At 32.8% G+C, this 27,755-nt stretch overlaps 3 protein-coding genes across 5 annotated transcripts in view; 1 reads left to right on the forward strand and 2 right to left on the reverse strand.

The window, feature by feature from the left end:
• The window catches only part of LOC143069181 (jouberin-like), a 377,039-nt gene that overhangs the window by 121,274 nt on the left and 228,010 nt on the right, over positions 1–27,755 (reverse strand). The gene's annotated exons all lie outside the window — the stretch shown is intronic.
• LOC143068976 (glutathione S-transferase 1-like) lies at positions 2,781–13,696 on the reverse strand. Its single transcript, XM_076243391.1, has 5 exons — positions 13,478–13,696; positions 7,877–7,969; positions 6,681–6,799; positions 4,573–4,677; positions 2,781–3,100 (listed from the first exon to the last, which is right to left on the reverse strand). The coding sequence occupies exons 1-5, from the start codon at positions 13,608–13,610 to the stop codon at positions 2,933–2,935; spliced, it is 618 nt and encodes a 205-aa protein (XP_076099506.1). The 5' UTR covers positions 13,611–13,696; the 3' UTR covers positions 2,781–2,932.
• LOC143071909 (uncharacterized) lies at positions 18,537–25,360 on the forward strand. Of its 3 annotated transcripts, XM_076246624.1 has the most exons (5): positions 18,537–18,587; positions 18,798–18,909; positions 22,825–22,898; positions 23,251–23,361; positions 24,395–25,360. In XM_076246624.1, exons 3-5 carry the CDS (start codon positions 22,880–22,882, stop codon positions 24,673–24,675), a joined length of 411 nt encoding a protein of 136 aa, XP_076102739.1. In that variant the 5' UTR covers positions 18,537–18,587; positions 18,798–18,909; positions 22,825–22,879; the 3' UTR covers positions 24,676–25,360. The 3 variants fall into 3 exon arrangements, 1 of the variants encoding a protein (XP_076102739.1); XR_012977007.1 differs by lacking the exon at positions 18,537–18,587 and having other exon boundaries at positions 18,802–18,909; positions 22,825–22,923; XR_012977010.1 differs by lacking the exons at positions 18,537–18,587; positions 22,825–22,898 and having other exon boundaries at positions 18,802–18,909.

Consider the following 27,755-nt stretch of genomic DNA (forward strand, 5'->3'; position numbering starts at 1 on the left):
AGCACGCCAACAGATACGCAACATATGGATCAATTTTGGATTATGAAAATGAACACATTGAATATGTTTTTGTCCTCGGACAAACCCCAAAACCAGAAATCCAACAGAGAATTAATGACGAGAGTGAGAAATATATGGATATTGTGCAAGGTAATTTTATAGATTCTTACAGAAATCTAACATATAAACGTGTATTTAGTTTGTTTTGGGTCAACAACTTTTGCAGTAATGCAAACTTTGTAGTTAAAGTTGATGATGACGTTATTATCAATATTCCATTATTAATTCAACACCTTCGACAAAAGACTAAGGAAAATTTGTTAACGAATGTTTTAGAATGTTATATGCTTACCGATACCGAACCCATGAGACACAATTACTCTAAATGGAGAACATCTTTATCGGAGTACCGGTATCCAACGTTTCCACCATACTGTGATGGATTTTCTTCCATAATGTCCATTGATGTCATTAGAAAAATGTATAACACAACTAAGCAGGTACCTTTTCTGTGGTTAGAAGATGTTTATGGTGGTGGATTTCTACCCTGGATATCAAATATTGAAATGCATCAGCCGTATTGTTATTCGGCATATGTAGAGAGTGAAAATTGGAATTGTAAATTATTTGTTCGGGCTTTTTTGTCAAACGCTATATTTCAAAAAGATATATGGGAACACATCAAGCACAACAATGTTCCTTGTAAATGTTGAAAAAAACCAGTCGCCAAATTTAATGAAGAAACATTCCGGTTAACAAAGAACATACTATATATCATTAGCTCACTTGGCCAACAGGACCAAGTGAGCTTTTCTCACGACTTGGCGTCTGTCGCCCACAATCGTCATCGTTTGTCGTATCTCGTTCGGTTACAGTTTCAAAAATTTTGTTCTCTAAAACCAAGAACAAATTTAACCAAACTTAATGACAATCATCAGACCCCGCCTGCTAAACAAGATGGCAGACATAGCTAAAAAAGAACATACGGGATATAATGCAAGGTTTGTCTTTTATTTTGAAAAACCTTCATAAATAGGACAATTTGACAGGGAAAAAAAGTTCAGAATGTTGAGCTCTTGTTCATATACGTCAAAACTGTCAGACGTTTTCTTATAGGATTTATTGTCCTATAATTTTACATTTATTTTTTTTTTCAATTTTCTTAAAAACTATAAAAGACAGTTGCAAAAATAATCAGCAAGACAAGTTCTACAAATAAGTCTGAATGGTCGAAATCGTCAATCGACTTCTTTTTAGAGTTAATGTCCTTTGATGACAATTGTACCAATCAAGTTTTTGTGTTTTTGTATTACATCTTAAAAAAAACTATAATAGATAGATAGAAATTGAAATGAAGAAACACTAATGAACAAGATAAGACCTACAATTTTAAAAGTCAATATGGAGAAAATCGTCCAAAGACTGTCACTCCTTATTTGAGTTATTGTCCTTTATTTACGATTTTTATCTTTTCGTTTTGCTATTTTGTCTTATATGATAAAAATCATAATAGATAAATAGACACTTTAAATCACTTAAATGATAATTAAGGCAAAATAAAATAAACAGATTGAATAATCAGCATTAAAGACCAACAAAAGTGTTTGTCATAAATTCTATTCTCATATACAATGATGAAGAGTGTCTTTTCCTTTGTTGAACATGCACATAGACCGAGTGAGCGACACAGGCTCTTCAGAGCCTGCAGTTATAAACAGGTGCTAAACAACTTAAGTTCAATTTGTGTTAACCTTTGAAAGGTTTATTAATTGTTATTTAAGGTTATAATAACCGCACTTAATGTAATTGTTTGTATTTCGTTTCAGTGTAATTATAAACATAATTCAATAAATATTAAAAATCATGTGTTATGACGTCATTTAAATCATGGTTCAGTACCCTTTGAAAACGCAAGTCTACCTAAGTTTAAAGAAATACAATATCTTAGCTGTATTTGGCAATACTTTTAAGAAACGTTGGTCCTAAATGGCATTATGCTCTTAACCTTTGTACTTTATTTGGCTTTTTAACCCTTTTTAATCGAGCTTAATTGATGAGTTTTGTAGACGAAACGCGCGTCTGGCGCAAATACATAATTTCAATGCTGGTATCTATGAATAATTTATTTACAACCACTGGGTCGATGCCACTGCTGATGGAGTTTTTATTCTCCGAGGTTATCACCAGTCCTGTAGACTGCACTTCTGTGTTACATGAATTATCTCTCATTGATATGCAATTGTAAATTGTCAATGTTAAGTTTTCTTGGCTAAGTCTGTTTTATTTGAATCTACAAACAATAGGTCAACTATATTTAGGGAGCTACCATTTGATTTTTATGGGGGGCTAGGATGAAAAATTTTGTCCTGCATTTTTTTTTAGTTGTAATCTCTGTCCTGCCTTTTTATTTTTCACTCTATTCGGTCCTGCATTTTTTTTTATTAGTTTATCCTGCCTTTTTTTACCTAAATTGTCATCCTGCCTTTTTTTTGGCAAAGTGTCTCATCCTGCCTTTTTTTTTTACTCAAAACTCCTGTCCTGCCTATTTTTTTCAAATTTCATCCTAGTCCCCCCCCCCCCATAAAAATCAAATGGTAGCTCCCTTAGTGTATTGGATGATTGTAAGGTGTTATCGGTCCTTGAGAGAGAGCAAGGACCGATAACTCTGCATGGGAGATTGAGTTGGTTATTGGGTATTGACGTACTAATAATTAACCTAAGAACATTTGATTACCTTTAAAATTTCAAAGATTTTGTAGAAACAAATACAGAAAAAGTGCCAGTGGTGATCGATATATTTTTATTTTATTTTGATTTAATGATTTTTGACAGATTACAAAATCAATCACTGGTGCCATTATTTGTTCGCTTGGTAAACAAAGACATACAATTAAACACAAAACATAAACGTGTCAGTGAAAAAAATCGGGATTCACCGTTCTGTCTTTGGTCTCGTTTCCAACCATTTCTTGATTTTCGGAACAGCTTTGATTCCTTCGTGATGTTTGTTGAATTCTTCTAGAAAATTAAGTTTTTCGTGTTTCCAAACGGCTAAAACCTCTTGTGTGAAGTCAAATACAGCTAGATCTGCCCAAGTTAGCTAAAACAAAAACCCTATATACATTGTACTTAATTCAAACGATAGACTGCTCATGACATAAACAATTAAAATATATAGGCTATCAGGTGAATATATGACAGTTTTTTTTTCATAATAAACGCTTTGTTTTCAGTTTGTCAAATATACGCGTCTTTTTGACAAACATATTCTTAAAGGGGCACTAGCTACGAGATATATAAAATATCAAAAATATAATATTTTTTGTTCAATCATAAATGAAAGTGAAACAGTGAAATAATAAATCGCTTTTAGCCGCCAGTATGGGTTAATTTTGTCAAAATAAGCGAAGAAACATTGATTTTGTACTATTCACTTGCAAGTGAATAATTCGACCTCATTAAATCCGTATTCATGTGAACTTCAATGTATCACCTTAGTTAGTGATGGATAACACCTGAATTGTGTGTGTATAGTTATTTAAAGGAAAAGAATGTCAACATTGAAAGTGGAACAAGGGTAAATCATTTAATTGACTTATTCGATCTACAAAAACTCATTCTAATACAGATAAAAACGATGATTAACATATATTTTTAATCTATGATATAAAATTAAACAGACATAGAAAAATCCAATTACACGAGTTCGCTTTTTTCTATTTATATCTTTATTTATGTTTATATCACTTATATGGTCATCGGAAGTATTTGGAGGCAACTCGATAATTAATTAGATGGCGTCTAGACTAAAAAACACACGAAACTACATATTCTCGACACCATGCCTTGTAAATTGCTTATTTTATACTGTTATGATTTGGATAAATGTTTTACATTGTTATTAATCCAATACCCTAGAATTTGAGTCAAATCGGTGACCATGAATTTGACAGCTAGTGCCCCTTTAATATTTAACCAGTTTTCACAAAGAAAACACATCCGGACCTCGGTGGCCGAGTGGTTTAAGTAGTTACTATTGTAATCACTAGCCAGTCAACACTGAGGTTGTGAGTTCGAACCCCGCTCGTGCGGGTGCACTCGACTCCAATCTTAATTCACTAACATTGTCAGTTTTCCTATAGAAGGTCGGTGGTTTTCTCCAGGCACTCAGGCTACCTCCACCAATAAAAACTGGCCGCCACGAAATAGCACAATGTGGTGCTTAAAAGTGCCGTTAAAACACCAAAAATCAAATAAAATAAAAAAAAAACTTCACGTTCAAATTGATTTCGTCTTCCTAACGTGCAATAAGATAAGAGTCAGATAAGTATAGCTTTGATATTCAAATCCATATTTTCAATGTATTCTTCTTTTTCTCGAATAGAATATGCAAAAAATATTGTTCGCTGGATATTCAGTGAACAACAAGCAACCACTAATTCAACATCATATGCAATCATTGTAATAATAAAGAAAAATAACAGATTAACAAGTTTACTTTACATAATGCTAGTTTGGTTTGAGTAAAATTAACAAAAAAATATTTGAAGAACAAAAATATTTGTTACTTACATCATTCCCAACAAGATAATTTCCTCCATTTTCTTTTAACGTCTTCTCAATAAATAACATAAATTTGTGTAATACTTCTTCGACTAAATGTTTGCTGATGTCGGCCTGAAATATTTTCAACATTCCTTCATTTCAAAACATGTTATTTAATAACTGTAAATATAGACTGTAATCACATATTTATCGATACTCATAAAATTGGTAGCTTTTTTTGTGAGTAAAAAAATAGTTAACCCCGTCGAACTGTCGGGGCTTTTTATAGACGACTATATGGATTACAGCTTTTACATTAATGCTAGCAAGACAAATCTTTGTTTGGCTTGCTTGCTTTGTTTGCATCAATGTTTGCTCAAGCATGGCAATTAAGATAGGCGGGGTTTCAGCTTGTATACATCATACTTAAATTTTATTGGACGCTATGTTTGAGGTTAAGGACACTAAATTTTCAAACATCACATGACAAATATTCTCACATGTTGCCTTACCTGTAAATATACAATATAGGCAGGATTCTACTTCGTCAAAAATTATCTCCCCATTAAGCCAGTTCATTTTCACAATCGTAGAAATGGAAGCCAATTTTTTTTTTTTTTTTTTGAAGATATGCATTTTCATCATCCAACTTAAGGTTCATGTGGACCCTATGGCTAAAATGGCCGTATTTTCACCTCAAAAGTTACTCTAAGTACAGACAAACCTGCGCATCTGTAAAACAATTAAGGCATAGCATGCCCTAGATAAATGAATTTTAAGTGTGTTTTATGTTTTAGAAAAATAAAAACTTACCAGGATTTTGCCATGCACTTTTTTCATTCCTCCAGAAGGTGCCAAAATAAACTAAGTTGGGAAACAGGTTTGAGAACTTCCCCACAGGTAAAAATTAAAGTGAGCATTTTTAATTGACATGGACATTAGATGGACAATAGATACCTGACAATAATTGGTTATTTAAACTGTGTACCTGAGTGGACCATTTCAAGGTAAACTCAACTGTTTGTTAATTTTATCACCTTCTGCAGAGACGAAAAAAAGTGTACGGCAAAATCCAGTTAAGTTATGAATTTTCTAAATCGTACAATGCATTTGAATTCTATTTATCTAGGGCATGCTATGTCTTAAAACTTTTCCAGATGCACAGGTTTGCCTGTACTCAGAGAAAATTTTGAGGTGAAAATACGGCCATTTTAACCATAGGGTCCACATGAACCTTAAAGAGTGTCGTCAAGTACTTTTAGTAAAATAGCTATTCGAACACACCTACTCTGATTTTGTGATTCATTGAATAGGTATTTCATCTTTTAGTACTGTGATTTTTTTTATGTTATAAAGTCAACCTGTAGCTTTGCTATATAAAACTGATAGAATTTGAAGCGAGATGATGTATCAAATACTCTTGCTTTGTACGTTTTCAAGACAGAATATTCATCTCAAACACACCCTAACATATTTTTTCTTGAGTCACTTAATGGAAGGGCAGACACGGTTTTAAACTGAACTAATAGATTGATATGTTATAAAAAAAAAACAATATTAGGTCAATGTCACAAAAATATTAAAAAAAAATTGTACTCGGCGCAAAACTGTGGAAGGCCAGTTTCAAGAAAAAAGTTTGTATTTTTACAGGTGAGGAAACATGTGAGAATATTTGTCATGTGATGTTTTAAAATTAAGTGTCCTTAACCTCAAACATAACGTCCAATAAAATTTACGTATGATGTATACAAGCTGATTAAGCCCCGCCTATCTTAATTACCATGCTTGAGCAAACATTGATACAAACAAAGCAAGCAAGCCAAACAAAGAATTGTCTTGCTAGCATTAATGTAAAAGCTGTAAGGTTTTCTCAATTTTGAAGGTTTTATGGTGGCCTATATATAATTGCTTACTATCATTCCATATTTCACCTATAAAAAAATAGCAAATTTATATTATCTTTTATAAGATACACATAGAAAGATGTCATTTCAGGGGGGAAACATGTTTATACCTATAATGGTTTACTTTTATAAATTGTTATTTGGATGGAGAGGTGTCTTATTGGCACTCACACCACATCTTCCTATATCTATTATAGTCTTTTTTAATTTTTCCCAATTAACTGCTTTTACCTTTTTAGCTTCATCCTTTTCAAAAATGTACTTTCGAAGTTCTGGTCTAACATCACAATGAATAGTATCTATGATAGTATCACACATAGTATTTTCCATATTAGTCTTTCCATATAAACCTGAAATAAATCGGCAGTGTAAAATATTCCAATTATGATAAGTTTTAAAATTATATTTTGAATTGTATATATATATAATTTGTTTATTTTCAAAGAATTTAGAAATTAGATCTGCATTTTACTTTTTTGTCTATTGTTTAAGACACGCTATAAACAGTTTCACTGAGTTGGAATGTAAACATACTCATTGGAACTCATACCACATCCCCTCCCCCTCAGAAAGTTGTTTGAACTTGCACAAGGTTTTAAACAAGAAGAGATCGTGCTACACACTATAGACAGAAAAGTTATTGGGTTTGTTCGAAAGTGTATGGCGGATTATCGCAATAACAAGATGTCTACTCTACTTGGATATGGAAAATTTGCGGCTGGATTTAAATCAAAGTCCAGCATACTTACAAAATATTTGTTAAATTATCATTAGTCAGTAATTAATTTTGAACTGCTGATATTTCAAATGTTAATACACTAGATACGTAAAACTTAAACAAGCGATTTAAGAGATGAATATATCAACGTGTTTGTATAATGTTTTAAATTCAAGACACTGTTGAACTCCAAAAATCCAAAGACACTCAGACAGCTTTGCAATTTCAAAAGATGTATCAAGTTATTCAACAGTAAAATTTCTCCTTCTTATCAACCATAATTTCAACACATTACACACTAAAACTATTTCTTGAAACAGGTTTATTTACTTGTTTTGTATTCTTATTTTTTGTTTAATAAATATCTAACTTTTTTTTTTATTTATTTATGAATGTATTTATTTATATTTTGTATGCATGTTTTTAACTTCTCTGTAACCTTTGTACTTGCATGGTCGTATGAGAATAACTATATATAATATAAACTATAACACAAATTCCATCTATCTATCTATAATTATAAGTCATCTTAGGAATGGGAAAAGAGTCCAAATTCCATCCTCATTTAGGATTTAGCGTGCGATTTTTTGTCATTATTTTTGCACTATTATAAATTGTATGATAAAATAATATTTTGTATGTAATTTCCTACAAATCAATAAAAGTATTTTAAGGATAAGCCGGTTATTTGTTTAGTTATTTATATTACCAAATTCTCTGGCGAGATACCTCTCGATAGCTCTTGATTGGGGAATCAACTTCCCGTTTACTGATAAAACTGGGACCTGTCCCAATGGTGTAGCTAAAATAAAAAAAAAAAAATGAATTCATTTTATAATAAACTTATAATAAACTATGTGTAGTAATATAGATTGTTGATCCAAAGCCTAAAAAATGAGGAATGTATTCATAGGGACACAGATGATGACACCGCTAACATATACAGTTATAAAGGGACATAACTCAAGAACTGTAAAAGTGACGCTACCAAAATTTGAACTTAAACTGAGTGGTAATAAGCATTATACATACATTTCATAACATTAAAGTCCCAGTCCAACTAGACCACGATCGCACCACGCTCACCACGTTCATAAATCAGATCGTGGTAAGCTCGCAATATGAGCGTCATGAAAATTTAAATTTTTGTTTTCACGTTGCTACTACGTCTTCAGTACGCTTCTACAACGATCCCGCTACGATTATACCACGTTTTCACTACGCTTCTACTACGACCTGATTTCGACCGAAGCACTATTGTTTTGAACATGTTCAAATATAGCCTCGCTAATCACGATCATGAAGACTTCATCACGACCGTACTACGACCTTACTGCGATCTGCACGTTCTATCGACTACGGTTGTCAAAATTTTCATTTATTTCACAGATCGTAGTGCGATCGTGGCCTAGTGGGACTGCGGTATTAATCCCCAGTCCCACTAGACCACGATCGCAACACGCTCACCGCGATCTGAAATAAATTCAGATCGTGGTAACGTTGTGCACGATGTTCCTACAACACGACGTTACAACTCCACGACGTCAAAGACAGTTTTCTCAAACTTTTGACTTTTATTCATTCAATTTGCAAGTTTCATTTGCTTTTTTATGTAGTTGGTTGATTCCAAATCTGTCTCTATTAATTTTGTGATGTCTATTTACCATGAATTTATTTACCTCAAGTTGTGGAAATCGATTAAATAACTTTTACCCTTAATTCACCTTAAAATGTTATATTGTCGTAAGTAATGAACTTAAAGGAAGGAAAAATGGGACACAAGTATACGGTTTTCAATAAATAAATTATATTAAAAGTTTGCTTGACACGTAACTTGTCGAAATACAACCATTGAATAAAATTATTATAACCCGATCTTGAAAATTATTTGAAGTTGCTTGCTTTTAAAATGTACTAATCTTCTCCTGAATCGTCCGTATAATACGGGGTTGCATGAATTCAGTGAATTTAAAAACTGTTTTTGTCACTGTTTCCGAAGAGTCTTTCAGTTACCTCGTTTCATGCACAACATGCACCGTGAGGTTTTTTTTCGACAACCAGCATTTTTTTGTAATTTCACCACGTGATTCGTTTTAAGTATCAGGAATATAGAGAACGGTAGGAGGGGTCCTGATCCCGAAATCCCGAGCTTAAAAACACGAAATCCCGAAATTCCGGGCTTAAAAAAAAACGTATTTCCGAGGTCCCGAAATTCGAAAAAAGAATTCCCAGATCCCGAAAGGGTCAATCCCGAAATCACGAGCTTAAAAAACACTCGATCCCGGAGTCCCGATAAAGGTCCTATCACTCTCAATATAAAATTGAACAAATTTTGCACATGTAACGTCGAAAAAAAACCCCGTTTGTTTGGATTTTTCGACGTTTTTCGACGTTTGGACAAAATGGCTACCGTTTTGTAAGGTTTCGTAGCACTTTATTCCTGTACCACCCAAACATGCAGTTAATAAAAAAATAATCTAGACTTTATGTTCTTTTCGTGTATCTAACTTTTGTTTTGGTAAATTATAATTTACTTATTGGTATATCAGGTAAAAACCCACACTAATTGCTTGGACAAATAAAATATCAACTTGGACAAAATGGCTACCGCTTGAAAAACGACTGTGTAGAGATGGGTTTATAGAATCTACTATTTTTGAACTCACGAACAAAGAGGCAAATGTTTGTTCTTTCGGTAGATTGTATACTTATCTCACAATTTTTTGAAATTTTTAGCTATGTCTACTTCTAAAACTACCTTTCAGCCGTTAAGTCAACGAAAAACGTCATTGGACATTTTTCTTATTCCAGCTTAATATGCAGCCACCGAGTCAAACGAAATTCGACAAAAGAATGGCTTTAATCTAACCAAGATCTGATCAACTCCGTTGCTTCTGCCAAGTTTCGGGAAGATCAGAGAATAAGAAATAGGGTCACTATACATAAGAGATAAGACAGTAGTTAAAAAATGTAACGTTGGACATCCGTTTTTTTCACATGGCTTTGTTGTTTTAATCCTCAAATATACTAGATATTACTAAGCATATGACCAAGAGCCATAAAAACATAAAGGATAACATATACTGAATTAGTGTTTATAGTGGTTAGTGTTTGTTAACAGTTTATTTTGTTTTGCGGAGGAAATTTCGAAGATTCTGTTTTAAAACATAGGGGTTGTAGGAACAGTTGGTGAGGTCGTAAAATGAGCGGCATGCAAATGTAAATTTTAGTTGCTTTCACGATCCTACTACGTCCCCATTACGCTTTTACAACGATCCCGCTACTATTATACCACGTTCTCACCGCGCTTATTCTGCGACCTCACTACGCTTATCAAGATCTGTCTACGTTCATCACGTTCTCACTACGATAATACCACGCTTCTACTGCGATTATAGCACGTTCTTATCATGATTATACTATGTTCATACCGCGATCTTACTCAGTACGTTCTCGGCAATAACGTCAATATCGTGTTCCACATCAATACAGTTCCATTCCTTCTATTCCTGATTAATATGTAGATTTCTCGGAAACAATACAGTCGTGCCACCAAAATTCATTAGAACACGTGGGCGTGGCGGTAGGGTTAACGTAGAGGCAGAGGGAGCTCTAATAGTAACGAATCTCTGGGTTGAAGTGTTAAAAAGTGGCTCAGTGCTCGAAGCACAAAAATCATGCTCGAAACATGAAATCCAGCATTTTGATTGGTTGATTTTTTAGTACAAAAAACTGACTCGAAAGTTTTATGACTTGCCTGATCAAGCAGAGATGTCAGACTGACCAATCCAACCTAAATCACAACCTATTGCTGGTCCATAAAGCTCAAATGACGATATTTCAGTGAACGATAGCAGAGATGACACAGATGTGTCAATAGATATAGGAAGATGTGGTATGAGTGCCAATGAGACAACTCTCCATCCAAGTAACAATTTATTAAAGTAAACCATTATAGGCCAGTGTACGGGCTTCAGCACGGAGCCTTGGCTCACACCGAACAGCAAGGTATAAAGGGCCCCAAAAATTTCTAGTGTAGAACCATTCAAACTTGAAAACCAACGTTCTAATCTATATATGAAAAACAAGAAGCATGGTTGAGCCGTGAGAGAAAATGGACAAGTCAAGTAGTCCTAATTACATACAAACAAAGAAAACTGTGAAAATGACAATGAGAATTATGGTCGTAGTATGAACGTAGTCAAGTCGTAAGAGGAGCGTGATGAGAACGGCAAGGGCGTCCTAGAATCGTACTATGGTCGCGAACAGCGTGGTATAGTCGTAGAGGAAGCGTAGTCGTGAATATCGTTGTATAGTCGTAGTGGAAGCGTAGTTGGGTAGCGGTGAGAACGTGACGGTTGTAGTGAGGTCGTAATAACGTCGCTGTGAGATCGTAGCGCAGTTTTTCTGAATAGAATCACGATTTCTCTACGCTCTCGCTACGATGGTACAGCGACCTTTGCTATCTTACTACGATCTTAGTGTGCTCTCACTACGCTTCTACTATGACCTGATTTCGCCACGACTGCACCATAATGGTTTTGAACATGTTAAAAGTTTGCCACGCTCATCACGATCTTGAAGACATCATCACGACCGTGATACGATCTTACTGCGATCTACACGATCGTACCACGATCATTAAAATTTTCATTTTTTTACAGATCGTAGTGCGATCGTGGCCTAGTGGGACTGCGGTATAATAGTTAAGACAAACAGAAATTAGAGAACAGAAACGAAAAATCAGCAATTTTTCAATGTGTAAAGGGGCATAATCCTAGAACAGTAATCAAAGTGCTTGAAAGTATATTTGGAAGTGCTTTGGAAACTACCAAGGTTACTCTGTTGTTTTCTTCCTTTGGTTTGTACTGTAAAAGATCGTCTCGGTTAAAATGTTGTCTTGTTTAAAAGTCATATGAAACCTCAAATTAAAAAAAAATGATGCATATATTTTTTTTAGACAAAATGGATAGTTGAATTATAAAACTTGTGTACATATACTTTTTTCTGCAGAAAAATTGTTTAATTTGTTCACATTTAGAAGAAGTCTACTTTTTTATTGCTTGCTTCAAGGACCCAATTCGCCGACATATTTTCCGTATGCAAAGTGATCTCAGCGTGACCCTTGTCGTAAAAATCCGTTGATCGCAATACCAATGGATCTGTCTTAAAATAAACAATTATCTGATTTTATCGCTATTTTGTGCATTTTTCCTTTGATCCTTTTTTTTGTGATAATTTTCCATATCATGCTACTCGCTTGAGATGGCAAATTACCGCTAGAAACTAAGGAGGCATGTGGAGTTGCTAATGAAATTGACATGAAATTGACAGTGACAACGTCGTCATAGGTAAAATAGCGATAAACAGATTATCATTAGTCATCTCAACTCGATTGCTTTTCTCGCTTTCGCCGTCCCGGCTCAAGCGAGAAAATCAGACTCGTTGAGAATGTCAACGATAATCTATAAGTACATGTACTCAATGCTTCTTCGTGGATTGTTAACTATAAGGTGAACTACGGCTTCAAAACACAACAATTAAGTAGCTGCCATTTTTCATCTCATAACAGACAGAGAGGGAAAAATATGTTTATACGATATATTTGCGTAAAACATTATAAAATCGTGCACAGAAGACTAAGATTATGATATATACATGATTGGTTCAAGAATTGGATAAACATTATTTTTCACCAGACAATTGTTTCATATTACTTTAATTGATCTTCAGTTGACGAATGATTATATTCCCGTTTTCTTAGGTGAGTTTCTATTTCTCCTCTTTCTATTTTGTAATTTTCTTCTGATGAGCAAATTCTTTTAACACGAATACCGAATCCATAAAGTATAGCATTTTTAACAGAATTTGGATGGCTTGACAACAAATGTATGTACTGTTGATTTTGAGTGCAATTATATTCAACGAGCTTGTGATCACGTAACTTTTATACCATTTTTTTTTAATTAGGAAGCACCCGTACGGAAGCCGGTTAGTGTCAGGTTGGAGTTTTATTTTTAAGTCGTTACAACGACTTATCTAACTTGTTACAACAACTTAGCTAAGTTGTTTTAACGAATTAGCATATTTGTCTTGTGTAAACCATTTAGCTAAGTCGTTATAACGAGTTATCTAAGTTGTTATAACGAGTTACATTAGAGAGTCCCTAAATTAATATATGAATTCTCAATAAAGAGATGAGATGTCAATTAAGAAGTTTAACGTATATTTCAAGTGCAAGAACACTTCAGTTTACGCAAATAAACAAGAACAGGAAAAATCAATTTATGAAATCAAATTTAAATCTTACTAGGTTTAATTGAAGGCCATTCTTCAAAGGTAATTCTGCAGTCTTCATACTCCTTGCCAGCTGCAGCAAATAACAGTCTTGACACTTCCCCGCGTGCCCGTATGTTAAAGTAGGTTAGTTTATACACTGCCATTTTGACGAATCAGTCGCTTAAACATGTACTATCGGTTTTATCTATCATACATGTGTGGGACTGCGTAGATCTATGTTAAATGTTTACACATTTTCACCTGGTATAAATATTGTGTGCATATGAATAGGTCAGAGATAATGTCGAACAAAAATCTTAATAATATAAAGAACCAAATGCTTTTGGTATAATTTTGTTTAGAAGGAGAAGCTTTGACCGAAGTACTTTTTGTCGAGCCTTCGACTTTAGTCGAAAAAGCGAGACTAAGCGATCCTACATTCCGTCGTCGTCGGCGTCGTCGGCGGCGTCAACAAATATTCACTCTGTGGTTAAAGTTTTTGAAATTTTAATAACTTTCTTAAACTATACTGGATTTCTACCAAAGTTTGACAGAAGCTTGTTTATGATCATAAGATAATATCCAGAAGTAAATTTTGTAAAAATAAAATTCCATTTTTGTCGAGCCTGCAACTTTTGTTGCAGAAAGCTCGACATAGGGATAGTGATCCGGCGGCGGATATATTTTAGCTTTATATTTTAGAAGGTGGAAGACCTGGATGCTTCATACTTTGTATATAGATGCCTCATGTTACGAAGTTTCCGTCAGTCACATGTCCAATGTCCTTGACCTCATTTTCATGGTTCAGTGACCACTTGAAAAAAAAGTTCAGATTTTTTGTAATGTTGAATTCTCTCTTATTATAAGTAATAGGATAACTATATTTGATATGTGCGTACCTTGCAAGGTCCTCATGTCTGTCAGACAGTTTTCACTTGACCTCGACCTCATTTCATGGATCAGTAAACAAGGTTAAGTTTTGGTGGTCAAGTCCGTATCTCAGATACTATAAGCAATAGGGCTTGTATATTCGGTGTATGGAAGGACTGTAAGGTGTACATGTCCAACTGGCAGGTGTCATCTGACCTTGACCTGATTTTCATGGTTCAGTGGTTATAGTTAAATTTTTGTGTTTTGGTCTGTTTTTTTCATACTATATGCAATAGGTCTACTGTATTTGTTGTATGGAATGATTGTAAGGTGTACATGTCTAGCGGGCAGATGTCATGTGACCTTGACCTCATTTTCATGGTTCAGTGGTTATAGTTAAATTTTTGTGTTTTGGTCTGTTTTTTTCATACTATATGCAATAGGTCTACTATATTTGTTGTATGGAATGATTGTAAGGTGTACATGTCTAGCGGGGAGATGTCATGTGACCTTGACCTCATTTTCATGGTTCAGTGGTCAAAGTTAAGTTTTTGAGTTTTGGTCTATTTATCTAATACTATATGCCATAGGTCAACTATATTTGGTGTATGGAAATATTTTATGATCTTTATGTCAGTAGGGCAGGTTTCTTTTGACCATGACCTCATTTTCACGGTTCATTGCACAGTGTTAATTTTTTGTGTTTTGGTCAATTTTTCTTAAACTATAAGTAATAGGTCAACTATATATGTTGTATAGAAGCATTGTTAGCTGTACATGTCTGCCTGGCATGGTTCATCTGACCTTGACCTCATTTTCATGGTTCATTGGTCTTTGTTTAGTTATTTTGGTTAATGTTAAGTTAATGAGACAGTTGTAATAAAGCTTTATACTTAGGACTATCAACATAATATCAATGATTAATATAGAAGGCGAGACATTTCAGCGTGTGCACTCTTGTTTCCATATTTTACTATAATTGGACTTAGTTTTTTCTGCGGGGAAACAAAACATTCACTCTGTGGTTAAAGTTTTTTGAATTTTAATAACTTTCTCAAACTATCCTGGGTTTGTACCAAACTTGGACAGAAGCTTGTTTATGATCATAAGATAATATCCAGAAGTAAATTTTGTAAAAATAAAATTCCATTTTTTCCGTATTTTACTTACAAATGGACTTAGTTTTTTTCTGCGGGGAACCATTACATTCACTCTGTGGTTAAAGTTTTTAGAATTTTAATAACTTTCTTAAACTATCCTGGGTTTGTACCAAACTTGGACAGAAGGTTGTTTATGATCATAAGATAGTATCCAGAAGTAAATTTTGTAAATAAATAAATCCATTTTTTCCATATTTTACTTTTAAATGGACTTAGTTTTTCTGCGGGGAATCATTACATTCACTCTGTGGTTAAAGTTTTTAAAATTTTAATAACTTTCTTAAACTATCCTGGGTTTGTACCAAACTTGGACGAAGCTTATTTATGATCATAAGATTGTATCCAGAAGTAAAGTTTGTAAATAAATAAATCCATTTTTTCCATATTTTACTTTTAAATGGACTTAGTTTTTCTGCGGGGAACCATTACATTCACTCTGTGGTTAAAGTTTTTAAAATTTTAATAACTTTCTTAATTAAACTATACTGAGTTTGTACCAAACTTGGACAGAAGCTTATTTATGATCATATTAGATTGTATCCAGAAGTAAAGTTTGTAAAAAGATTACTCCGTTTTTTCTGTAATTTACTTTTAAATGGACTTAGATTTTCTTACAATCATAAAATAGTAACAAGAGGAATATTTTTATTGATTTTTTTCCTCATTATTGTTGAGCCTGCAATTTACAGCAAAAATAGGCGAGACACTGGGTTCCGCGGAACCCTTACAAATTTTTTGTATGAAGCGCGTGCAGTTTTATATCTGTTTTATTTTATAAAGACATAATTACGATACATATACCGGTATATGTTTTATTAGAAGCAGTAATTTTGAACAATCGCGAGGCTATCCTACATCATATTTAAATTCAGCTATAATCATGAGTTTTTCAATAATGATAGATCAACGAAATTGATTTTCTCGCTGAGCCGGCACGGTATGACCAATGCTAATCTGTTAATCGCTTTTTTACCTATGGAGACGTTTCCTTGACAACGGCACCTGTTCCCTTAGTTTTAAGCGATAATTTTCGTATCAATCGACTCCGTTTTCATATCACTCGACTCTGCTAGCCTAAAATAGGAAATAAAATATTATGTTCAAAGCACACGGTATGGGTACGTTTCTTTGCCAAATGGAGAGTGCATAACATCATGTTCATTCAACATGGAGAATAGCATTTATAAATAGATTAGATGCCAATTAAGTAGTTTAAAAGGTTATTTCCATTATTTCTATTCTCAACTAGAATCTAAAGGAAAGAGGGCGAATATTATAGCTATCTTGGTACAACCTATTCGTTTTCATGTTACTTCATGTCTGAAGCTCAACCCCTCTTTTGAAAGACACCCGCCTCTGAAATATTTAGAAAAAGAAAAAAAGAAAAAAAGAAAAAAGGTCATGAACATGTATTTGTTTTTATTTTAAAACAAAAAGCAATAAATCATTTGTACAACATCTCAAGAAACTATAAAGGGTTTTTACTAGTTCCCTTAATTTTGGAAAACAACGTAAAAGTTTCTTCTTTCGGTTCTGATACCCCCCCCCCCCAAAAAAAAAAAAAACAACAAAAAAAACAACAACAAAAAAAACTAGTACCTGTTTTTGTTGTTGGCTTATTATTGTAGAAATAACATGTCAATACATTCAGCAATTCAAAATGTCGGCTTCCTTAGTTTCAGACAAGGAAATAGAGAATTTTACGCTAACTGTCATCCAATCAGAACCATTGATACAAAACAATTGCATTAGAATTTCTGATGAACTAATGAAATAAACTGCGCAACCGACCATACATGGGCGCAAGACTTGCGCGAGTTTCCCCTGATCTCATTGGATAAAACGTTTACGTGGTAAATGTGAAACATTAACTAAAGCCGTCAATCATTTTATTTATAGTACAAATTACATTTACCATGTGTCTTACTCATTTACATATTTATTACTCGTAAGAACAATGTCATGTAATTATACATACGTATAATCATGCTGACTACGTCTTCACTCTAGCGAGACAAAACAAAATATCCATGAAAATTCAATTTTTAATAATCAAATAAAATAACAATGCAGCGTATGCACTTTGGAGCTACCAGTTCTTAATAATCAAACATACTAAATAAAGGCAGCAGAAGCATACCGCTGTTCAAAAATCGGTTGAGAGATAACCATTCCGGATTAAAAACTAATTCATAAGGAAACACATCAACTTTAAGAGGGGAATAAAGAAACAACAGGAACATTGAAGTTCAACAAAGACAAACGCCATCATACATAGAAACGAACATGCAAACCACAGAACAACAATTAACAGCTTCCATAGACGACAAACAGCACAAATAGTGATGCACTTATGTATCAAATATGTAAATTAAAAACTTCTATCAGCAAAAAAGTTCTACAAACAGCTCAAGTCATCGTCATAATTTTAATATTGTTGCACCAAAATTTTTGTTGAATTGTGACAAAGTAACTAGTATATAACAATACCAGATGAGCAATACAGGCTCGTTGGATACTCTGATCTGTATTCTGGTTGCGGTTCTAAATGTAGGACTATTTATGTTAGTGAACTTAGTTTGGTGTCTTTAACGTGTAAGAGATATGGCTCTCTCTTAACACGGGTCAGCCATTTATCGTCCCCTTCCGACGGACTATCATCGTTTTCTCAAGACCATACTCGCAATTGATGTCAAGGGAGAGCCGAAAATTCAGTCCCTGAAATTTTCATCCCAGACGGGAATCGAACTAGGAACCTTTGTGTTAGTAGTCTGATGCACTAACCACTGCACCACGGCTCTCATTTAGTGAACTTATCGTAACAGTACTAACTCGTGTTCATTTATTCATTCATGCATCCAGACTTTCAAACTGGGACATTCGTGACAAATAGCTGAATGTTTTTAATTTTTCAAATTCCTTTTTTAAAAGCTAATTTCCCCTAAAAAAGTCTTTGGATTCAAATGAAATCTTTTTATTTGAAACACGTCAGATATATCACTGTCAAGGTCTAAGGATTTCAAATAAGTATTGATTTCAATTCCTATGATATGACGCAATTTTATGATCGCCATATTTCATTTCGTTTTCAACCAAAACTGAAGAGTAAATGTAAGTCGTTTTCGTTATGGTCATATTTTTACGTGAAATACCTGTAAATCAAAAACATTAAATGGGCTGAACTTGCCTCTGAGAAGTTGTACACATAATTATAACCTGATTTTTTTTTTATCTAGCCTTTTTTAAATGTTTTATTTCTACATTGCATGAAACAAAGGTGAAAAACACCAGTAATATCATATTTTCATCTCCTTGTTGCAGTTCATTTGAATTCATCAGACCTTCAAAATGGATTCGACACGAATGGTAATATTGCTTTTAAGCTGCGATGTTATAACGTGTGGACTAATTTGTTGTTTCCATTCACTCATAGGTATGTTGTAAATTTTAGCATAAAACATAAGCATCAAATATTTATTTAAAGTCGGGTATGCAACATAATCTCTGTAGAGCCTTTTTACCGACATACATACATATGATAAACACACTGACAATACATAAATCACATACAACAGAAGCCACATCATGCATAACATTGAGAATATAAATGGGGAGTGTGTCAAAGAGACAACAACCCGACCATAGAAAAAACAACAGCAGAAGGTCACCAACAGGTCTTCAATGTAGCGATAAATTCCCGCACCCGGAGGCGTCCCTCAGCTGGCCCCTAAACAAATAGCATACATACTGGTACCACGAACAGCAAATTACATCAGTTCGTAAGCAAATTAAAGCGTCCCCACAGTTTGGAATTTCAATAAGATCATGTAAATACAGTGGATATTTTTTTATTATCAATTGTATGCACTTCTATTTCTAATTCTTCTGATTTCTAAACTTGGTAATTTTGTTATAATTTTGTTGGTATTTGCAACAAAAGTCCTCATAAACAAATCTTCAGACACATTCCTGTTTTTCACTATATTTTTTCTGGTAATAAACAACCATATTTGTATATGGCATATGATGAGTTTTTACTCTTGGTTTCCTAAAAAGTGTTTATGAAACTTGACACCAAGTAACAATAGTGTTGTAAATAACATATTTATGCTAAGTGCATTTAACATAACTAAATCTAATACACAAGAAAACATAAATAATGAAAGTCGTCTCGCTGTATATACAAACAAAAGAAAGTACATATTGTATAGGCATTTTTATGACATCAATGAACTCAAACTTCCTACACAGTACACTTTCTTCTATACAAATGTCAACGATTATAAAAATAACTTTTTTGTATGTTAAACTATGAACAATGTGAGTGTTTTTCCTGCCTACTTTATAAAATTATGTTCGTTGTTGATAAAACTTATTTTCTCAAATCTCCCCTACATCTCCGTTCTTCGTATACTGTCATGCTCAGGAAAGGACATATTGAATAACAACTAAATTTGGAGTATATGCTATTATTAGGTAAATTGATCCTGTGTGAAGGTAAAGGTTTGTCCCTATCTTCTTTATACTTTTCTTACGAAGTTCCTAATAAAGTATGTCTATTAAAAATAAAGAAACAATCTAAGAAAAGTATTACTGGTGGTTCCTATAGGAATGCTCATTTTCTGATGAACGTGATACAAAAAAAAGCAAATATGTAGTCAATCAAAACATCAAATTATCTATGTTAGTTTTAGAGAACTATTGTTTAAAAAAAAACATTCAAACAGTAGGGGTATATTGCGCTATTTTTATCAGGGTGTACTTTTTTGCTTATTTAAGCGGATAAACCAAAATCCTCAAAATATATTCCTTCAATTTATAAACGCATGTACATGTAAATTATTTAATATAATATAATAGGTTAATAATTGTACATCTTAGTTTAAATAATTTGAATTTAAAAAAAGGAACAACTCCCATATGTGAAATGGTTTCGTCAGTTCTTATATGCTGAGTCGCAAAAATAGATTTCTTTCCCTTTCCAGTTTTATTTTCGAGTTTCTTTCACTTGGCTGTAACAAAAGAAAAGTTGTCAAAATTGTTTTCACAAATAATAAAATATGACAGATCAAATGTACAGATACTTGTCAATATAAAAATGTTTGTTTTTCTTTTAAAAATAACACGATATAGTAGTCTTCAAAAGTGACTAATTAACCGTAACAAAATTTTGTTCACTGGAACACATTCCTTAATAATCATAAAAGAAAATTACAACGAGAGTATGACTCTATACAAAATGTAGAATATTTTAACCTCGTATAAGTTTTTTTTTTTAATAAACTGGAAAAAAATTGCATTCACTGCAGCCAATTCTCAAAAATTCAAATACCTTATACTAATTATGGCCTTCTGTTTCAGTTGTTCGACCCAAGAAGATTAAATAATCGCCGAAATTTTTAACCTTAATGATCATGCATGATCATATCGTTCTTATAGTACTCTGTGAGCGTTTTTTAACTGTGCAGCATCAATCGTCATTTCTGTAGTTTGGCATACCCAACAGTTTATTTCTGACGGTGAGAATATTCCCCTTTAAGATATATAGGCTATTTTTACCGGCTTAAATCAAATATGTAATAAAAAATATAAATGCATGTGCTACTTTTTGAGTAAAATGAGTTCGAAATTTATGAAATTTTTGTTTAGAAATAACGAAAATTTATCAAATGTTCATAAATGTAGAAAAAACGTATTTTTTTTTTACTTATCGGGAAAAGATTCAGTTTTCGCTGATTTTTATCATTCAAACTTATCTTACTTAAAAACGAGTTCATGGACCCCTCTTTTTTAAAATGTCATTTGGTTTGATTACGTAAAACGATCGTGTGTGTAAATTTCACAAAAACGTAAATAGTAAAATAATTTATAAAAAAATGTGTTTATCTTTTAAAACAAAAAAGTTATGTATTTCTGTCGAAAGAAAAAATACGTCCACAAATCCGAATTTTGAGCAAACATGTAAAATATCATTTTGGACCTCATTTTACTCACAATGTAGCACATGAAGGTATATTTTATTCCATATTTGATTTAATTAGGCAAAATTAGCCTATATGTAAATTGTCAGCAAAATTTAAATATGGGATCAAACCTGTATCGTATGCACTTAACGATTACTGTATTATCTTCACATTTGCTTGCGCATTTACTGAAATTTCCAATATCTTACATGTATCGATACATTTTGTACCAGTCACATGCAAAAATTACTTTCTGAACCTTAAAAGGAATCAATGTAATAAAAAAATAATATTCCTGCATGTATAAAAAAATTGATAATGAAACGATATGCCCACTGAAAGTCGCGATCAGAAAGTGTTCATAAGCAACACTATTTTTTTCCTGAAATAGGATGTCAACTCGGTGAATAATTGTTTATCGAGTACTCGTTTGTCTTACCAAGCGATACTCGAGTACTCGCTGAAAAAATATTTACAATATGGGACACAACTTTTGCGAATCAAGTAAGGCGTTGTAGATCGTTGCCCAATCAACGTCAAACTAAATTATAAGAAATATATACTATAATCAATTTACTACATAACTAAGTAAGTAATTACCACTGTACTCTAATAAACAATTTTTTGAACAACTTATATCTAATATAAATGATTACAGAGTCAAAAAAGGTTTGACGAAATTACTGAAGGCAAATTCTGAAAAGTTGAATCCCATAAAAATAAAAAAAATAAATCCACTGCTATCTACCATCAGAACAAGTGGTTAATTGTATTTGGGGTTTCTAAAGAATAGTTTGGAAACTTGGGGTTACATGGTTACAAAAGCTTGTACACGGGTTAAATAATGGCGAAAATTTGATTTGTTAACTTCCAGTGATGGTTATTTTCTTATATTCAATGAAATGTTATGTGAAATTATTCTATAGTTCTGGACAAGATAAAACTTAACTTATGCCAAGCATTTCTTTATTTCAAACATAGATATGTCCTGCACAATTTGTTTGAAAAGTGCGAATTTAACAAAGACTAATAGGTGAAAATCAATGGTGGTATTACACCTTAATCAAAGGACTATTAGTCAAACAATTCACTAAAGTGCAAACTAGAAACAAATTAGGTAGATATCAAGCTGTAAATTTAATTTTGTTAAATAACCCTTAAGTTGATAATGTGTCTTTTGATGAGACTTGATTCGAAGATACATTGCTTACAGGAAAGAATATCGTGTATATCGTGAGATTATATTTGTAAACAAGATTTATATTGGCATCAACGGGGTCATCAACGATCTTTGTCAACAAATATTAATCGTAGTAAAGGGTAGCATCAGAAAAATATCAACTTCAATTTGTAACAAGTAAGCTTGATTTTTATTCTACTTACAGGTGAAACTGAATTGTGCCATGTTCCTCTGTATAGCAAAGCTGCATTTGGTCTTTTATGGCTTCTGGTATATGTTGTACTCTGTTCTTTGGTGTACTTTGGTATGATTATTAATTTGCTTAATTTATGTTGTAACTACAATCCCGTGACATTTTCTCGGAATCTGACCTGGCGAATAAGACTTAATACTGAATACTTTCATTATCAACATGACGGGTTCCAAATTTGAAGCAGGATCTGCTTACCCTTCCGCTGCACCTGAGATTACCCACAGTTTGTGTTCGTGTACATGTTGCTCAATCTAAAGCTTTCCATTTTGTAATTTGTATACTGTTGTTTGTCTTCTTGTTTTTTAGTTTATTTTTAGTTATGCGTTTGAATGTCTCTGTAGTATTTTTCGCCTCTCCTATATTTATCTTATCTTACAGTACTGATGAAGTTATCCATGTCCTCCTCTGACGAAAAAGATGATTTAGACTTTAATAGTTGTCAACAGAAAGATGTTCAGAAGGCTTTGGAGTTTTGGGGATCTGTTGAAGGTATGTTGGTCTTTTTCCAAACATTGATAAAATGATATAAGAATTATTTTGAATTGAACAAACATGATTCTGCCATTTTGATTAAGGAATTATTATTTTGAATTTCTTCAGAGTTCGGTATTTTTATTATTTTTCTTTTTTTCTGCATTAGAATCGAACTAGCGTGAATTTCCACATTTCCTCAATATAAAGGATTGTGACGATTTAATATAATTTAATATAAGATATCTGAAATTTATTAAGTTGTTTTGGTGTACGAATTTACCTGTAAAAATGAGAGTCGATTGAGAACATAACTTTCCGACAGAAGGAGGTATTTCTTCCCAAAATTTTACTAACGACACCACGAGTTAGTTGACCATTATGTATCATATATTTCACAAATGATAAATAATTGTCCTGTCTTTTTTTCACGAATATTAATAGCGTTGTCAGTCTGTCTTCAGCTTATGAGTTTGAGCATCTATATGTTATCTTCCGTCTCTCTTATTAGGTAGATTAATTTCGAAGAATATTTATTTTCAAATATGCTATCCCCTAAACAAATGACGTAGGTTCATTTGTAATCCCTTTAGATATTTATGATAAACGACCGGAAGAAAATTCACAAGTGACTTTCAACATCATTAAAAATAAGAAACCTTTGTAAAACTTAACCTGATTGTTGTCCAATTGACGTATACCAAAAAATTTGCTTTTATAATACTATCGATGTAAAGCAGATAAGTTTGGTTGCTGGTGAAAAAAAATAAAACTCTTGTTCCCATCATGCAAAATGCGAAAATATAACTCAATTAACCGAATATCTGGTTGTCTGTATATTCCCATGGTAAAATATCAGCAACTCGTCAAAATATGACGCCGTTTTGATCTCGTTCACTATACCCTCTCGACAAAAAGCTTTATATTGTGACTAGCTTCTAATATTTCTATATCAATATGCAGACAACCTGATAATCGGTTCTTATTTCAATGTACATTCGTTAATTTTTGCATTAAAAATAAAATATTTACAATATCAAATTAATTTCAGAGAACCCAACTAACAAACAACTTAGCTTTGTTGCAAAGGAAATGGCTGTCGACAAAGCATATGTATACCTAGCTGGCCAACTCGGCATTTCATGGTCGGACATTAAGATCATTGAAATTGGTCATCAAGGAGACGTGAAAAGAATTTCACTTGAGACACTGGTGAAATGGATGGAATTGAAAGCCACAGAAGCAACAGTGTATGCACTTCTGAAAGGTCTATTATCTATAGACAGACATGATTTTATTGTAAAATTTGACAAGCAATTTCGTAACAACTGAATTGTAAAATCTGATCAGTGATGCAAAGTCACCCCAGGCTCTGCGATTAATTTCACGAGATATGATTAAAAAAAACCAGTACTCCGAGATTGTGCATTCAGCTGAAATCTGCATTTTTTAGTCTAACGATAGACAAATGCAAATAAAAATGCATCAGTCAGAAATATTAAATGTGCAATTGTTGAAACTTGAAATAAAAAAGAAAGAAAGAAAGAAAGAAAGACAGAAAGAAAGAAAGAAAGTAATGCAATGAAGAGATAAAAAGCAATGAAAATAGATAAAATCAAATTTACAGTTTGAAATCAAAATTCAAAATAAACAACAATTATTATTTTTTCCATTCAGAAGTGAGTATCAAGAATAGGCATTATGGAATTCTTTCTATACCCCAGATGCAACAAGTAAGCATTGCTTTGTATTCACGTATTTCTTTCTGTGAAACATTTTGGCCTTCAAATTTCATAAAAATTCTCGGAGAAAAGAAAATGATAGACATGCAAATGACCCAAGTTTGAAAACTGCTGAAAGTCTTGAACGGGGGTTACAGTGACTACCATTGGTGTCATTGCTTGTGTACTACCGACACTGTTACAGTATACATACTATGTATATACAGTTACTTAGTTATGTACTACTATGTAAGAATCGGATTATCGGGAGAAGCGGAGACTTTCGCTTTCACTGGTCAGATTTTTGATTTATCAGTGATAACTTCACGCCACCCTGTTAACGATCAAATCCTTTTTTCGGGGGGGGGGGGGGGGGGGGGGGAGAGGGGGAAGGGTTGAAGTTTTTTAATTCTATAATAATATTGTTCTAATTTTAAACTAGTTTTGAATTGATTTTTTTTTATGTAAGAATCCCAAACGTTTTTTTTTTTAAAGTACGCTATCGGTGTCTAAAGTGGTTTAATCAGATTGAAGCATATTTTCATATATATATCTATATCACAATTGTTTTAGACATTCGGGTTTTAAGTGGAGAACTACAGAATGGAATGAATTTAAGCTGATAATTTATATAGACAATGACATAATAAAATTCTTTTTTGTTCAGAAATTTAAGTTTATTTATATTAGTTCCTGATTGTACCTTTTGCATTTTTTGTTATAAAACAAATAATATTTTAATTTTTAGATATAATAGTTTAAGAGCTTTTTTTAATGTAAAAGATTAGAATTTCAAATAGCGAAAGATGTATTCTTGTTTGTTTTTATATGACTTAATTCTATTTATAATAAGGCTTGCTTACACCTAGAAGTTCTAAAGGTTGGAAATACAATGTATCAGTTTTAAGTAGTTATTGAAAGCTTGTGTTTTGTCTACATCAATGTTTACTTTTTTATTTCATCAATAAGATGATTTTTTTTTAATGTTGTTTAACTTTTTTGCTATATCATTCACTTATCACCAGTTATAGGTTATTCTTCCGGATTATCATATTATTTTGACTTTAAAAAAAGCTGAATGAACAATAAAATTAACGGTACCAATTTTCTTGCACCATATGCGCATTTCGACAATACATGTCTCTTCAGTGATGCTAGTGGCCAAAATATTTGAAATCCAAAGCTTATATAAAAGATAAAGAGTTGTAATCCAAAAGGTCCAAAAAGTATAGCCAAATCCGTGAAAGGAATCAGAGCTTTGCATGAGGGAGATACATTCCTTCATTTATAATAATTTCTATCATTTTGTAACACCAAATTTTAATAACAAAAAATCCGTATTTTCATGCCAGTACCGAAGTACTGGCTACTGGGCTGGTGATACCCTCGGGGACTAATAGTCCACCAGCAGAGGCATCGACCCAGTGGTATAAATAAAATTAACGGTACCAATTTTCTTGCACCATATGCGCATTTCGACAATACGTGTCTCTTCAGTGATGCTCGTGGCAAAATATTTGAAATCCAAAGCTTATATAAAAGATAAAGAGTTGTAATCCAAAAGGTCCAAAAAGTATAGCCAAATCCGTGAAAGGAATCAGAGCTTTGCATGAGGGAGATACATTCCTTCATTTATAATAATTTCTATCATTTTGTAACACTAAATTTTAATAACAAAAAATCCGTATTTTCATGCCAGTACCGAAGTACTGGCTACTGGGCTGGTGATACCCTCGGGGAATAATAGTCCACCAGCAGAGGCATCGACCCAGTGGTATAAATAAAATTAACGGTACCAATTGTCTTGCACCATATGTGCATTTCGACAATATATGTCTCTTCAGTGATACTCGTGGCCAAAATATTTGAAATCCAAAGCTTATATAAAAGATAAAGAGTTGTAATCCAAAAGGTCCAAAAAGTATGTAGCATATTGAATAAACCGATTCAATTGATGATTGTATAGTGAAAATTAAGCTCTCTGAAAAGAATTCTAGAAATGTGGATTTTTTATATCATTAATTTAGGCACAGTATATTCGCATTTTGTACAGCACTGTTTGGTTTGGTTTGATCTTGCAAATACGTATTGGGTTACATTCAAATGTAATGACTGATTGAGTGTCTTATATCTTTTTTGATTCAGTCGCCGTTTTCTTTTTTCAACCTTGAAATCAAAACAGACTTTCGAATTGATATATCTGAAAATCGAAATACTGTTGTTCGTTTTCCCGACCTCTTCCCTCTGTAACTCAATGTTGCTAGTTACGAAGGCTTACATGATGTGTTGTTCGAAAAATACATAGAAAAGCTATCGTTTGTTTATAGCATTTCCAGATGCATTATTATATGGCTATGACACCACTTTGATTGTTAAAATTCGGGACAATGCTGAATAAAGGCAACAGCAGAATACCGTTATTCAAAAGTAGTATAAACCGATCAACAAATTCGAAACTTTCTTAAAAAATTACCAATCACTTTCGGAATCTATTAAGACTATTGACTTAAATGCGTAAGTAGCCTCAATAATGGAACTATAATTTTCAAAAACTATATTTGTATTATAGAGAAGGCTGCTCTTCATTTTTGAAAATGATCAGATTTCTTGCGCTAAAATTGTGAAAAAATTAATGATGAAGTTCAAGTTTAGTTTTTATAGGGCTCATAAAATAACAAAAATAATTTTATA

This window comes from Mytilus galloprovincialis, chromosome 1, assembly GCF_965363235.1.
Source record: "Mytilus galloprovincialis chromosome 1, xbMytGall1.hap1.1, whole genome shotgun sequence".
NCBI lineage: Eukaryota > Metazoa > Mollusca > Bivalvia > Mytilida > Mytilidae > Mytilus > Mytilus galloprovincialis.